The 15,209-nt window shown below is 44.6% G+C and overlaps 1 protein-coding gene across 2 annotated transcripts; it reads left to right on the top strand.

Moving 5' to 3' along the window:
* The first annotated feature begins 372 nt into the window (after positions 1-372).
* EI24 (EI24 autophagy associated transmembrane protein) lies at positions 373-14,294 on the top strand. 2 transcript variants are annotated; one of them, XM_055305896.1, is made up of 12 exons: positions 373-555; positions 1,566-1,685; positions 3,244-3,353; positions 6,693-6,838; positions 7,288-7,348; positions 8,603-8,669; positions 9,210-9,334; positions 9,642-9,761; positions 10,108-10,219; positions 10,901-11,012; positions 11,416-11,490; positions 13,242-14,294. In XM_055305896.1, exons 3-12 carry the CDS (start codon positions 3,312-3,314, stop codon positions 13,402-13,404), a joined length of 1,023 nt encoding a protein of 340 aa, XP_055161871.1. In that variant the 5' UTR covers positions 373-555; positions 1,566-1,685; positions 3,244-3,311; the 3' UTR covers positions 13,405-14,294. The 2 variants fall into 2 exon arrangements, with proteins under 2 accessions (XP_055161871.1, XP_055161869.1); XM_055305894.1 differs by lacking the exon at positions 1,566-1,685.
* Positions 14,295-15,209: the final 915 nt, after the last annotated feature.

Below are 15,209 nucleotides of genomic sequence, written 5' to 3' on the forward strand. Positions count from 1 at the left end.
AGGCTCGGGAGGGCGGGGAGGAGGGAGGCGGTCCCGGGAGCGCGCGGCGCGGGATGGGCGGGGCCCGCGCGCGGACTGCATTTCCCAGGCTCCGCCGGCCCTCGCGGCCCCGCCCCTCAGGCCCCGCCCCTGCCCGCAGGCCCCGCCCTTAAGTCCGGCCCTCCGCCGTCAGGCTCCGCCCCCAGCCTGGCCCCGCCCCCTCAGCCGGGCTCCGCAGCCGCTCGGCATTATTTCCCCGCCGCCGCCAGGCCCCGCCCCGCCGCCGCCAGGCCCCGCCCCCGCCAGGCCCCGCCCCCGCCAGGCCCCGCCCCCGCCAGGCCCCGCCCCCTCAGCCCGGGCGGCGCGCCGCGGCTCGGCCCCGCTCGGCTCGGCCCCGCTCGGCTCGGCGCCCGCCCGACTTCCCAGCGGCCCCGTGCGGCCCGGGCATGCCCAGTGCGGGCGCAGCGGCCCCGGCCCTGGGAGCGCCCGGGCGGGAGCTGGCGGCCGGGCGCGGAGCGGCCGAGAGGAGCCGAGCGGGCCCGCGGTGGGCGAGGGACCGGGCGGCGGAGCGGCCGGGTAGGTGCAGGCCCACCGAGCCGGGCCGCCGGCGCCGCGCGGCCGGGGCCCTGCGAGCAGGGGCGGTAGGGCCCGGGCGCGGGTGCGCGGTTCCGGGCGGGGGGCCCCGGGCACGCAGGAGCCGGCCGGGGCGGGCGGGGGGCGCGCGGGTGTAGCGCTGCGTGTGACCGGCCGTGAGCGTGCCCCGCTCCTCGTGCGCGGCTGTGCGGTGGGGAGACCGTGGCTTCCGGTCGAAACGGGCTGGGAGGTGCGGCGGGCACGGACCCGAGATGACCGGGGCACTCGAGCCGTCCGTGGAGCCCCCCCCGCCGCCGCCGCCGCCGCCGCCGCCGCCCCGAGAGAAGCGAGGATGCTCACCCTCCCGAGACCCGCCGTGGGCCGGGACAGCTTCCTGCCTCCCGGGTTGAGTTTGCCTGCTTAGAAACGAAAGGACAGGATTGTGCCGCAGACGGGTGTGTGGCAAGGGCTAGCGACTACTGGGGGTCTCCGGGCCATCTGTATTTCCAGGTTCAAGAGAAGTTGCACGGGTTGAACACACGCATCGCAAAGCTGGAGTGAAGAGAAGTCCCGACTGCCGGGGGGATGGTGGGGGTTAGGACACCAGGGTTTTGAAGTTCGCAGGAGCCTCTCAATTGCTGTAGGCTTGGGCAGGCATTGAACTCTGGAGACTGGGTTCCTCCATCTGTAAAGTGATGAGAACCAGAGGCATCTTTTTTCCTTCCAGCTCAATTGCACAGTGTCGGGTCCCCCCCTCCCCCCGTGTGGTCCTAAAATTGTGGGAAGTTCTATTTTTCTCCACGTCTCAGCTTTTTGTCCAAGCGGGCAGTTGACCGAGTATCCCTGAATGAAGGACTGCTAGGGTCCCTATAAAATCGAAGTGACTTGTTCGACTGCTGCTGTTGGTCAGTAGGTAACTTGCCCCGAACGTCCTGAAGCCAGGTGTTAATGGCCACGGTTCAAATAACACAGCTGTTCGTTTTTCTTTTTCTTTTCTTTTTTTTTTTTTTAAGATTTCATTTATTCACGAGAGACACACAGAGAGACGCAGGCAGAGGGAGAAGCAGGCTCCATGCAGGGAGCCCGAGGTGGGACTCAGTCCGGGGACCCCAGGATCACACCATGAGCCAATGGTAGGTGCTAAACCGCTGAGCCACCCCGGGATCCCCAACACAGCTGTTCTGGACTAGAACTGCCATGCTTCACCCTTGTCCCTGCCTTGTGAGAAATCCAGACCAAATGATGGTCCTGCTTAAACTCCCAAGCCAGCTCAGTCTGGAGCAGGACTATGTTTTTATAGAAGTTACTAGGGCAGCCCGGGTGGCTCAGTGGTTTAGCGCTGCCTTCAGCCCAGGGCCTGATCTTGGAGTCCCCGGATCCAGTCCCACCTTGGGCTCCCTGCATGGAGCCTGCTTCTCCCTCTGCTTATGTCTCTGCCTCTTTCTCTCTGTGTCTCTCATGAATAAATAAATAAAATCTTTTTTTTTTTTTTTTTTTAAATAAATAAAATCTTAAAAAAAACAAAAGTTACTATTTTGATGTTCGTGCAGCATATATTCAAAAGACCTAGAAAACAATTTAATATCCTTAATTTACAGGTGAGGAAGTAGCTGATGAAGAGTAATCCATGATAGTCTTGACAAACTACTGTTGTGTATTGTCCTCATTGAGTAGTTAACTGTTCACCTGGCAGTGAGTTACCCTGTTACTCTGTGGTGCTTTTGTTTGTGCTGAAGTGGGAGTAGTCACAGAAGTCTCTTAACCTTAGAAACTTCTTTATCTGAAGTAATAGGATTTGACCTAAGGAGCAAATGGTGCATATGGTGTTGTACAAGTTGCCTTCCTACTGCAATATTCCCTGCTCTTCTGGTTCTGGGTGGCAGTAGTCCAGTTGGGTCAAAGTACAGTTTGAAGTGGTTATATGTGTGAGGGAAAAATGTACTTAGGTTTTGAAGTTTGAGTTTTATACGAGATGCTTGTGAAATTCCGTCATCAGTTTTTGGAGCTAGGTTTCTCATTCATCTGAGAATACCTAAAATGAGAAAGCTGTATTTTTTTAAAGAATGTTTATACACGACCTTTTTTGACCTAGTTTATAATCCAACGTTTCTTGCATGCTTATTAAAATTTTGTGTGTGTATTTAAAGTTGGAAATCTCGAGGAGGCCTATTTGGTAGTGTAGGTAGGTAATTTATATTGTACCTTAAGCTTGTGTGCCCGAGGGTCCTGTGTATGAAGTGTGTATTTAGTAATTTTTCCCAGAATTTCATCTTGATTTTCATTCAAGTGTTGGAGGTTCTATGTCAAGCATAAATAACCGCTCAAGAGGGTACTAAGATGAAATAATGGCTCATTTCCAAATCCTCAAAAGTATTTGGGATGTGTAGGGGAGGGATAGTTATGGACACCAAGGCCCAGAGAGGAGAGGAGACTCCTAGTCCAAGAGCATGTTTACCCCCAAGTAAAAGTGAACGGGTGGGACTTAAAAAATTGTATTGCTTTCAGGTTTTAGCAGTTACAGGTATACCTTCACTTAGTTCACTGTGTTAGTATCTGTGGGAGTGCCCAAATCTGCTGCGCTCCATGTAGAGATGTTGGTATGTGGAATATGCCATCAAGTAGAAATATACCTGAAGTAACTTACCTATAAGATGCCTATTTGTTGCTTCATTATGTTCCATCTGTTTCCAGGTCCTTCATGATGAAAGATTTTGAGACGCTTCTCTCTGTGTGTAGTTGGTAGTTTGGGTGGTGAAGAGATGGCTGACAGTGTCAAAACCTTTCTCCAGGACCTTGCCAGGGTGAGTACATTGTCACGTCATCTCTTGATCTTTTTGCTGTGGGAACCGACTCAGAGAGCCTTAGGGTTTCTTTTGGGGGAATTTTTATTATATTTGTAAGGTCCTTCACCTACAGATTCTCATTCTCAGACACACTACTCAGGAGATTAAGTATTATCTTGCATCTTCCAAAAGCTTGGGAAAGCTATCTAATGATAGTGTCTCTAATATTGGGAACTTTGGTTAGTTTGACTCCAGAGCCTTTTTGTCAAAAAGCATTTTTTTTGTTTTGTTTTTAAATATTTTATTTATTTATTCATGAGAGACACACAGAGAGAGAAGGAGAGGCAGAGACACAGACAGAGGGAGGAGGAGGTTCCATGCAGGGTGCCTGACTTGGGACTCGATCCTGGGTCTCCAGGATCAGGCCCTGGGCTGAGGGCGGTGCTAAACCACTGAGCCACCCGGGCTGCCCTCAAAAAGCTTTTTATTTTGGAGTAATTTTAGACTTAGAGATAAGTTGCAGGATAGTACAGGGTTGCCCTATATCCTTCAGCTTCCACCAACATCAAGTTTTTGGTCCACTGGTCAAAATTAAATCATGATCATTGATAGAATACTACTACCTAAACTACTTAATTCCTATTTACATTACAGAACCTATTTTTCCCCCATTCTATGTGGTGCAGATGATGATGGACTAGGAAAATGTCCCATAAAGATCTGTTTAGGACCTGGTAACCCCAATTAACCAATACCACAAAATTCCCTCATAGTGGATGTCTGAGGCTTAATGCCCTGCTTGTATCCCCTGTAGCTCTATTCTTGGGAGAAGGGGATCCTTCCTCAACGGGAGTCCTTAAAAATTTATTACCTTTGAGTAAAAGAGGGAGAATTGAAGGAGTTATCTTAGAAGGGTCAAAGAGACTTCATGCAAGGAGATCTACTTTTAATACCTTTACCTCATCTTGCCATTCTTGTGCTATAAAATATCAACCCTGGATCAGTTCTACACAATGTGCTGTTACTGTTTGTTCCAGTAAGCATCTCAGAGGTGGGGATCCTGTCATCGTCCTCCCACGTACAAAGTCCTCAGACATTTGAACTTCACTACCTTAAATATTTAAGCAATTTGTGGAAGATTTAGAAGTTAAAAGCAAAATAGAACTATACTTAAAAGGTCAAGTGCACACTGTGCTAGTTGATGTTATCACTCGTTAGTACATAACCACTTGCCCATTCGTATTTTTCTGTATCCCGAACATTACCTCTAGAATTTGTTTTAGGGTAGCCTGGGTGGCTTAGTGGTTTAGCGCCACCTTCAGCCCAGGGTGTGATCCTGGAGACTGGGGATCCAGTCCCACGTCGGGCTCCCTGCATGGAGCCTGTTTCTCCCTCTGCCTGTGTTTCTGCCTCTCTCTCTCTCTCTCTCTGTGTGTGTGTCATGAATAAATAAATAAAATATTTAAAAAAATAAATAAAATTTGTTTTAGCTAATAACAACATTTTTGAGTCCAGATTGACCTTTGCTTCCAGAATGTCTTTTTCCACCTAGTCTTTGTGAGGTTAAATATCCCAGTGCCACTGGTCTACTTTTTTGTTGTTGTTCATTGTATACTTTACCTGGCAGGTTCACATTTCTTGAGCATTTTCATATGACCAATGTCTAGCTCATTGAGGATGCTAAATACATAGGTGGATGGATGGATGAATGAATAGTTTTTGGAACTGGGCAATAGGCAGTTCTGGGGTTTGTAGTGCTAATGGTAACTTTTCCACTGTTGGAGCTCTTTCAATATAGTGGGCAAGTGCCTCTGTCACTGTCTTTATAGACATAACAACCTTCTCCCCCTCCATACACTCCTCTTAAGGACATTGTTTCCTCCAGTTATGCTACCGTGTTTCTGTCATGTGTGGCATGCTTGTATCCTCCAGCTTTTCACATTTCACAGTAGTGATTTGTGTTTTCAGCTGTGGTCCAGTCCCTGGTCTTTTCTAGAGACCAGTGTTTATTTTAATTTTTTTTTTTAAAGATTTGTCTATTTATTCATGAGGGGGGGGGGGCAGAGACACAGGCAGAGGGAGAAGCAGGCTCCATGCAGGGAGCTGGTTGTGGGACTCAATCACGCCCTGAGCCGAAGGCAGACGCTCAACTGCTGAGCCACCCAGGTGTCCTGAGACCAGTGTTTAATTTGTCCTTGTTTCACTAGAGTTTAGTTCAGGGTATAAGGCATACTAGAAGTATTTGATTAATATTGAAAGAGTATAGGGAAAGGCAGTAACTGGACTTTTATAGTCCTAAGTGTTGGAGGGATTGGAAAGCCGCTGTTTTGCAACTGTGCTATTTAAGCTTGGTTTGGGTAAGAATTGTCAATGGGCACTTGACGGGATGAGCACTGGGTGTTATTCTGTAGGTAAATTGAACACCAATAAAAATTAATTTATAAAAAAAAAAAAAGAATTGTCAATGGGTGCTAAATCACAGGGAGAGAAACTTAATGAGGAGAAGCTGGACAGCACCTTGACTATGTAAAATACCACCACCAAGGGCAGACACATGTCTTTCTCTGTATCTGATGTCTGGAAGAGCACAGCGTTTCTGTGATGCCCCAAAGTGAGGTAGCCTTGGTCTAATTGTGAGTAAACCTAAATTGAGGGAACTATGAAATAACTGGCCTCTATACTTCAAAAACACAGGCTGAGGATTTGTTTCTAATTAAAGGAGGCTAAGGAGATATGATAAGTAACTATAGTATGTGACTGAACTGATTTCTGACACATGTGGGGTAAACATCCTAAAGAGGGCATTGTTGGGACAAATGGAGAAACTGGAATATGGACTGCGGATTAAAATTTTTCAGTATTAAATTTCCGGAATCAGTATCTTGCAGTTTTTTTTTTTTTTTTTAAGATTTAATTTATTTGTTCATGAAAGACACAGAGAAAGGCAGAGATGTAGGCAGAGGGAGAAGCAGGCTCCAGGCAGGGAGCCTGATGTGGGACTCAATTCTGAGACTGCGGATCACGCCCTGCCAAGCCACCCAGGCATCCCAATATCTTGCAGTTATAGAAAAGAGTATCATTCTTAGGAATACACATTCTGATAATGGGGAAGACTATATGTGTAAAGAATACATTAATTTACCACATTTATTATAATTTTGTAAATCTTGAGAAAGGATATTTGGAAGTTCCATTTTTAGAACTGCTATAAATTTTGAATTCTATCAAACTATCAAGGTTCCTTTAAGCAAAGTAAGTTCGGTGGTTTCCACTGTTATTTCACTTTAATGCATGTAACTTAGAAAGTCTTCTCTGATCCATAATCCTTCCTTTTTAAAATAATACCCTTGTCTCTAGGGAATCAAAGACTCCATCTGGGGAATTTGTACCATCTCAAAGCTGGATGCTCGGATTCAGCAAAAGCGAGAGGAGCAGCGTCGAAGAAGGGCAAGCAGTGTCCTGGCGCAGAGGAGAGCCCAGAGTATAGAAAGGAAGCAAGAGAGGTGAGGAGTAGGGGCTGATGTCAGAAAGTGAGAGGGAGGGACTTCACCAAGTGACTGGTCCTTAGTATAATCACTTGGAGTTTCAGTACCCCATATTTGCTTTGTATTTTTTTCCAAAAAAATGTTATAGGTGACTCTCTCTTTCACATTGGATTAAACTAGGGTTTAGCAACCATGCTTGCTCAGGATGTCATGGTGTTGTTTTTTTTTTTTTTTTTTTTTTTTTGTCATGGTGTTTTAAAAAGAATGGTGAATCGAGAACACTAAAAAAAAAGAAAGCTGCTTCTTCTCTAGAAACATTTTTTAGCCTTTCTAATTGGCACTAGGAGAACATTGGGAGAAGAACAGGTGCTAGAAAAATAAAAATAACCAATGAAAAGTATAAGGTGGGGAGGGATTGGGTGATATGGAAATAGCCTTCTTAGCTAAATACATGTGGTCTTTTCTAGCGAGCCACGTATCGTTAGTAGAATTTTCCAATGCTGCGCTTGGAATGGTGGTGTCTTCTGGGTAAGTTCTTTACTCTCAAATGCCTCGTAAGCATCTTTAGATTGTTGTTATGTTAATAGTTCTTGACTTTTCTTGAAATTGAGACAAGGTAGCTTTCATGTGCTGATGCATGCTTAAGACCATAACTCAGGAATCTGTGCACCTGCAGTGTTTATATTCCCACACAAAGAACACTTGTATGTAAATGTCAGGTATAGCCCCAAATACACACTTTTATTTTAATTTATTTTTTGTAGAGAGCACAAGTGGTGGGGGTGGAGGAGAGGCAGAGGGACAGGGAGAGAGAGAGTCTCAAGCAGCCTCCACACCCAGCATGGAGTCGGATGTGGGGCTCAGTCCCAGGACCCTGAGATCATGACCTGAGCCAAATTCAAGTGTTGGATGCTTAACCGACTGAGCTACCCGAGTGCCTCTGCACTTTTATTTTTTAAAAATGACTTTCACGAGTTTTTTTTTTTTTTTTTTTGACTTTCACAAGTTTTAATGTTACAAATTTTTCTTGAATCTCTTTCCCTTTGGCTAAGAGCAGCTATGGAAGATCAGAAGGGAAGGGGAGAAGGATCAGGACAGGTTATCCTTGTGTCTGATCTTACAATTATATTAGAATTGATTACTACTAAAACCCATACCAGAAAAAGTTGCCTCAGAGTTCAAGAGCCAACATGAACTTAAGCAAAATTTGAGTACTTGGAAAGATAGGTAGTTAAATTTTTTTTTTTTTTGACTTGGAATTCAATAGAATTCCAGTTGTCTTAATCTAAACATTCCACATTTCCAGGTGTTTAATTAATAAAGTTTTACTACGTATTTAGTATGTACCTGTATTTTTCATCTGACCACTATTTGAAATGTTCATCTCTGTCCCGAGGAGAGTCAACTATCTTCACAGGCAGTGTCAGGTTTGTACTATAGGGAGGTGTTGGCAGATGGAAATGGGTCCAGTTAGGGTGCTTCTTTAGGCTGCCTTAAATAGGCACCTCCATCTGGGAATAAGGACCTCGAAACATGGAACTCCTGTGTTAGAGGAGAGCATTCATTCATTCATTCATTCATTCATTCATTCATGAGAGACACACAGAGAGAGGCAGAGACTCAGACAGAGGGAGAAGCAGGCTCCCTATGTGGAGCCCGATGTGGGACTTGATCCCAGGACTCCAGGATCACGCCCTGAGCCAAAGGCAGACATTCAACCATTGAGCCACCCAGGTGTCCCTAGAGGAGAGCTTTTAATGTTTGCTTTCTTCTTTCATTTAGTTAAGTCTCCTCCTGTTTTATCGAGTGTTTATTCCTGTTCTGCAGTCAGTGACAGCCCAGATTATTGGTAAGTATATGTATTACTGCATGCCATCTGCCTGGGATGGGGTGGCAGGTATTTCCCTGTCTCTCTCAGTTTATTGAATACTCCTTGCGCCGGGAACTTTAGATGTTTCTAGCTCAAGCCTCTTAGCAACCCTTTGAGTGAGTACTGTTACACATATCATTTTTATGGTTGAAGAAATAGAAATTAGTTACTGAGGTTAAACCATTTGTGAGTGGCAGAGCTGGGATTGAAACTCAGATGGAAAAAAAAAAAAACTCAGGTGGTTTCCTGCATATTGTGTGCCGTTAGAGCACTGTGACATCTGTCACCACCAGGTAAGTAGCACTCACGGCTCCTCTGAATTAGAGCTATGGCTAGAGATTGGTTTGTGTACGGAGAAGAAAACTACCTGAAGTTGGTATGGTGATGTGCTGGCAAGAAATGAAGGGGACTCTTGTGTGGGTATATGGAGAAGAGTCACCAACTAGTGCTTCCATATTTGGTCTCTTATGTTTTTCATTTCTTCAGTTAAACTAACTGCTCTTTTCTCCCCTCTCTTAGGTGATCCATCACTGCATGGAGACGTTTGGTCGTGGCTGGAATTCTTCCTTACGTCCATCTTCAGTGCTCTTTGGGTGCTCCCTCTGTTTGTGCTCAGCAAAGTTGTAAATGCCATTTGGTTTCAAGTAGGTCCATGGCAGAATGGAATCTGGGCCCAGCAGTGATGGGTTAATGGGTTGTGGGTTTTAGCTTGTGGTTGGTGGTGGGGCAGGGAAGGATTTCATAGCCTTAACCTTTCTTGGCTCATAGCAGCCAGTGGGTGATCTTTGTGCTCTTGTAAGATGGAATTAGCGTCTCAAGTCACAAAAGCATCTCATTGCCAGACCTGCCTCACCTGGCAGATCTGATGTGGCAGATCAGTGGCCTTAGCTTTGGGGATGGATAGTGAAGCCATAATATTTGTGTTTTGGTGAGCTACTTTCTCTGTTACAGGACATAGCTGACCTGGCATTTGAGGTATCAGGGAGGAAGCCTCACCCATTCCCTAGTGTCAGCAAAATAATTGCTGACATGCTCTTCAACCTCTTGCTGCAGGCTCTTTTCCTCATCCAGGTGAGACTGGCCTTCTGGTTACATGGGCAAATTTTGAAAGACGGTTCACTAGAGGGAGTGTCACAAAGATCAGAATATTGCATTTGTACTGGGGCAGATGAGCTTTATGGGAGGTCATGAGCTCCCATTTAAATCATTTTTTCACAGAAACAGCTAGAAAACTTAAAAATCGTAAAATGATAAGCGGCATGGTTTACCTCCTCTTTGCTGCCCACGGGCTTTCTCCACTCTCCTGTTGAGAAACATGAGGAGCCTCTCTAGGCAGAGGGGGATGACTCAGAGCGGCAGGTGAAAGTGTTAAGTCTCCGAAGCTTTGGGATTAAGATTCTCCATATTTATTCTTTAGGGGATGTTTGTGAGTCTCTTTCCCATCCACCTTGTTGGTCAGCTGGTTAGTCTTCTGCACATGTCCCTTCTCTACTCACTGTACTGCTTTGAATATCGTTGGTTCAATAAAGGTAAGTCCACCTAAAGAAACTCGGAAGTAGGAGGTCCAGTCTGGAAATGCTGCTAAGCAGGCTTCTCACACTGTTCAACACTTAGGCCATTGGTAACCCATCTTTGGAAGGAGGTAGCCTCTTTGGCGAGAGAGAATTTACACTTGGCTTGGGGAGGTTAACCTGTACCTGATACTGGGGGATACAGCAGCGTAACATTCTCTTTATGGTACTTAATGTGATGTAGCTCTGATTCTGAGCCATACAGTGGCATAAAGGCGCACATATTTTTCTGAATTTGAGAAATTAATTTGATATCATTGCTTTCATATTCTTTGGGGTATGTTTTAAAAGACCTTGGCATATTTCTCTGGGTGCCAATGGTTAGCTGAGGTTAATTGATTTTTGAGAATGGCTGCCTTTTTATTTGATACTTTGTTTGAGACTAGTCATGACAAAGGAAGCTGATGTTATAATTCCTAATTCCTAGCAGCTTTGAAATTGTGATTATTGATTTGAAAAACTTGACCCAGAAGCCTTATATTTGGACAATTCCAATTTATATGCTTTAACTGTTTTAAATGACTGATGTGTACCTAAGACTCAAACCTCAAATAATTTGTCTACTGTATTTAGTCATTTGACTAAACAAAAATAAGCAATCTAATTAGTAAGTATATTGTATTGACTGTCCTGTTTTAGGAATTGAAATGCACCAGCGGTTGTCAAACATAGAAAGGAATTGGCCTTACTACTTTGGATTTGGTTTGCCCTTGGCTTTCCTCACAGCGATGCAGTCTTCATACATTATCAGGTAATTTGGCCAGAGGGACTTGATGAGGACTAGTAAAATAATCAGTGTAGGGAGCATCTTCTACATGCCTGTTTTTTTTTTTTTACATGCCTGGTTTTATGGTAGGCATTTTCCATTCTTACTTGGCCATCCGGAGGTCTGTAGACTTTTCTCCTTGACAGAGAGTCATAGACATTTGTCAGCTTTGTCAGCATTAAAATCTAGTCTGCATGATTTTTTTTTTTTTTTTTTGTCTGTATGATCTTAAATGCCAAATGCTTCTATGTTGCCTTCTGGAGTAGTGTTGACCATTGCTTGAAGATGTGCTTGATAGATGTTAGCTCTGTAGGCAAGGGAACTGTGAGCTTCTAATCTCTTCTCCAGATGGGTGTCATGAAAGTGACTGTTTCTCTTTTGTTTGCAGTGGCTGCCTCTTCTCCATCCTCTTTCCTCTATTCATTATCAGCGCCAATGAAGCAAAGACACCTGGCAAAGCATAGTAAGTATTAGCTAAAGTGTAGTAAGCTGGGATCCCTGGGTGGCTCAATGGTTTAGCACCGCCTTCAGCCCAGGGCGTGATCCTGGAGTCCTGAAATCGAGTCCCACGTCGGGCTCCCTGCCTGGAGCCTGCTTCTCCCTCTGCCTATGTCTCTGGCTCTCTCTCTCTGTCTCATGAATAAATAGATAAAATCTTTTTAAAAAAGGTCTCATTCCTATAATTGTCATGTTACATACAGTCCTGCTCCTCTGTACACAGAGAGATAGCTCACTACACCTTATTTTTTATTTTTTGAAAGATTTTATTTATTTATTCATGAGAGACACAGAGAGAGAGGCAGAGCCACAGGCAGAGGGAGAAGCAGGCTCTAGGCAGGGAGCCCGATGTGGGACTTGATCCCAGAACTCCGGTATCACATCTTGAGCCAAGGGCAGACACTCAGCCACGGAGATGGCCAGGCATCCCAGGAATAAGAGTTAAAAAAAAAAAGAATAACCTCTTACATTGTAGGATAACATTTCATATCCGCTATGATGAGAGAAAAACTCTTTGGAATATATCTCCTATTTTTCCCAGGCATGTATGCACATGTTTCAAAAAATGATGCTATTATACATATGCTTAAAATTAAACAGTTCACTGAATATAAGGCACAGGAAATACCTGTAGTGAAGCCCATTCTTGTAAGAATGGTTAGATTTTTATAGTGGGCCATATGATCTGGCTATATGAATTTATTGATAGTGATAGTAAAACAAAATATTTTATTTATGTACTTAATTTAAAATTTGACAGAGTGCACATGAGCACAGGGAGGGTCAGAGTGAGAGGGGTGGGGAGAAGAAGACTCCCCCGGACCCTGAGATCATGACCTGAGCCAAAGGCAAGTGGCTAACTGTTGGAGCCACCAGGTGCCACAAAACAAAGTATTTTAAAATGAATCTTTAGTGGGGTGCTCAGATGGTGTAGTCAGTTGAGCATCCAACTCATGATTTTGGCTCCGGTCATGGTCTTGGGGTCGTGAGTTCTGGCCCCATGTTGGGCTCTGCACTGAGCTTGGAGCCTGTTTGAGAGTCTCTATCCTTTTTTCTCTGACCTTCCCCCAGCACTTGAGCACACACACATTTGTACCTGTGGACACTCTGTAAAAACAGAAAATTAAACAAAAAATGAAGTGAATCTTTAGCAACGATAATAATAGCACTCCGGAAGCTTTATTATTTTAAAAAAGGTTTAATCTTTGGGGCTCCTGGGTGGCTCAGTCGGTTAAGCCTCAGCCTTCAGCTCAGGTCATGATCTCAGGGTCCTGGGGTTGAGCCCTGCCTCGGGCTCCCTGCTACCCAGCAGTGCTCAGTGTAATGGCAGTCCTCGATGTAATTGCTTTCCCTGGAAACTCTTGAAAATGAAGCACATAGAGTATATTTTCAGACATAGCTTGATGTTACAAACAGCCATAGAAAAGTACTTCTCCAATCGGAATTAATCTGAAATGTAACTTTATTTCCCTGACCCTTGATTCTTCAAATGGTGATTCCATTGCCCTCATGATAGCCGCCAGACCCAGTGCCACCTTCAGCTGCTGCCTGTTAACCTATATGTGTCTTAATATCTGTACTTCCTTGATCAAATTCAGTTGTCTGGTTTTCCCCTATGTCATTTTAAGTTCAACATAGTCAAGTAACGTATCCAATAATTAAAACATTAAGTTTGAATAAATGGGGATCTAACCTGTTTGGTCTCTTGCCTTCCAGCCTTTTCCAGCTGCGCCTCTTCTCTTTGGTGGTTTTCTTAAGCAACAGACTTTTCCACAAGACAGTCTACCTGCAGTCTGCCCTGAGTAGCTCAACCTCTGCAGAAAAATTCCCTTCACCGCATCCGTCTCCTGCCAAACTGAAGGCTGCTGCAGGCCACTGATTGCCTGCCATCCAGAGGGGATGGGTGGATTGGAAGGATGCTGTAGGAGCTCTTTTCCTTGTCCCCTCCTCTGCCAGGGAAGGCAGGACCCGCTCTGCCAAGGGCCCTTTGCATATTCCCTTGTCTCTGAGGAGCTGGGATTTTTGTCTCTGGTGCGCTTAAGGCAGAATCTTCCTGACACCAGTGTGTGGATTTTTAACACCGGTGAGTCTGAATGGACCACAGGTTTTTCTGTAGTTCTTTTCTAGCACTTGCCAGCCCCCGTGCCTGGACTGATTGGAGTACTTTTTTTGGTCCCTGTGCCATCGATCCTCCCAATTCCTTGTCCTGCCTTCCACCACCCTTGGATGAATGGATTTTGTAATTCTAGCTGTTGTATTTTGTGGACCTGTTTTTTTTTTTGTTGTTGTTGTTATTGTTGTTGTTTTCCTGTGAAGCACATATATTGGATGAGGGAGATAAAGGAGTATCTCACCTGCTCCTGGTCACTCCCTTTATAGCCATCACTGTCTTGTTTCTTGTAACTCAGGTTAGATTTTGGTCTCTCTTGCTCCACTGCAAAAAAAAAAAAAAACAAGCCTGAAGAGATGGGACAGGAGGAAAGACCTCACAGCCAGATCTGCTTGGTTTTGAGGAGTGATTTTTTTTCTTCCCCTTGAAGGGGAAAAAGCTTTTTTCACTGGTACATTAAGTTCCCCAGCTGTAGGGAGGTACCAGTTTTGGACCAGTGCCACTGCAACACCGAATGCTCAGAGAATCTGAACTTTTAACTCTGGAGGTCTGAAGTGTACTGCTGGCCACTGCCGGGTCTGTCTGGTATTTCAAAGGATTATTGGGTGCTGCAAATAGGAACTGAAGGGGTAAACTTATTAAACCCATTGAGCCTGTGATTGGTTGGTGTTTTCCTGTCATTTTAAAGAGACTAAATATGTCGGGGTGGGGGTGGGGGCAGATGTCAAAACACTTGTCCGATTTTAAAATGTCACAATTAAACATGAGCTGGTTTCCCACAAGCGTGTAATGGTTGAATATTTAAAAATCATCACCTTGTGAAACGTTAAAAAGGTTAAGTGGAACATACAACTTTGCCTTGGACAATCTGGTTGTAGTTTTGGGAGATTAGTCCTGAAAAATGTTCCCTGAGGAAGTGTGGGTTATGTGATTATAATCATGTTTATATCTCGATAGAATTTGGAATTGTTTTAAAGTTTGTATGTATGTCTCTTGTGTATTCACGAAGAGAGAAATCCTTTTAGGTTTCAGTATATTGAACTTTTGCATTAGGGAAGAGATTAGACGTTTGGTTACAGAAACCTATATTAGATACAAGACTGTAAGGATGTGAAAATCATTGCTGGGAAACGTAAAAGCAAGTTTCGAAGTACAGAAGGTTTTAAAATAGTGGCATCTTGGACGTGGGTGGTGTTAGCAGCTTGTGCACAAGAAATTGTAAAAGACATAGTTAAAAAAAGATTTCATTCCAGTATTCCTCTGTGACCCTTCTGGTCATTTGACAGTAGTACTGCAGAGAAGTACTTCCAGGTTGCTGTGTGGTGGTTTGAAGACCTCAGCATTTCAGCAGCCATTATCTTAAGGTGAGTTAAAGTTTTTACAAACTGGCTTTATTATTAAAGGGCCCACATCTTTGCTGCCTGAAATTTGTGTACCAGCTAAGCTGGTCTTAGTTTAAAAGGGTGAGGGGTTAAGTGGATGAAGGCACATGATTCCTTTTTTTTTTTTTTTAAGATCTTATTTATTTATTATGAGAGACACAGAGAGAAAGGCAGAGACACAGGCAGAGGGAG

The sequence above is a fragment of the Nyctereutes procyonoides genome, unplaced genomic scaffold (assembly GCF_905146905.1).
Source record: "Nyctereutes procyonoides isolate TBG_1078 unplaced genomic scaffold, NYPRO_anot_genome, whole genome shotgun sequence".
Lineage (NCBI taxonomy): Eukaryota > Metazoa > Chordata > Mammalia > Carnivora > Canidae > Nyctereutes > Nyctereutes procyonoides.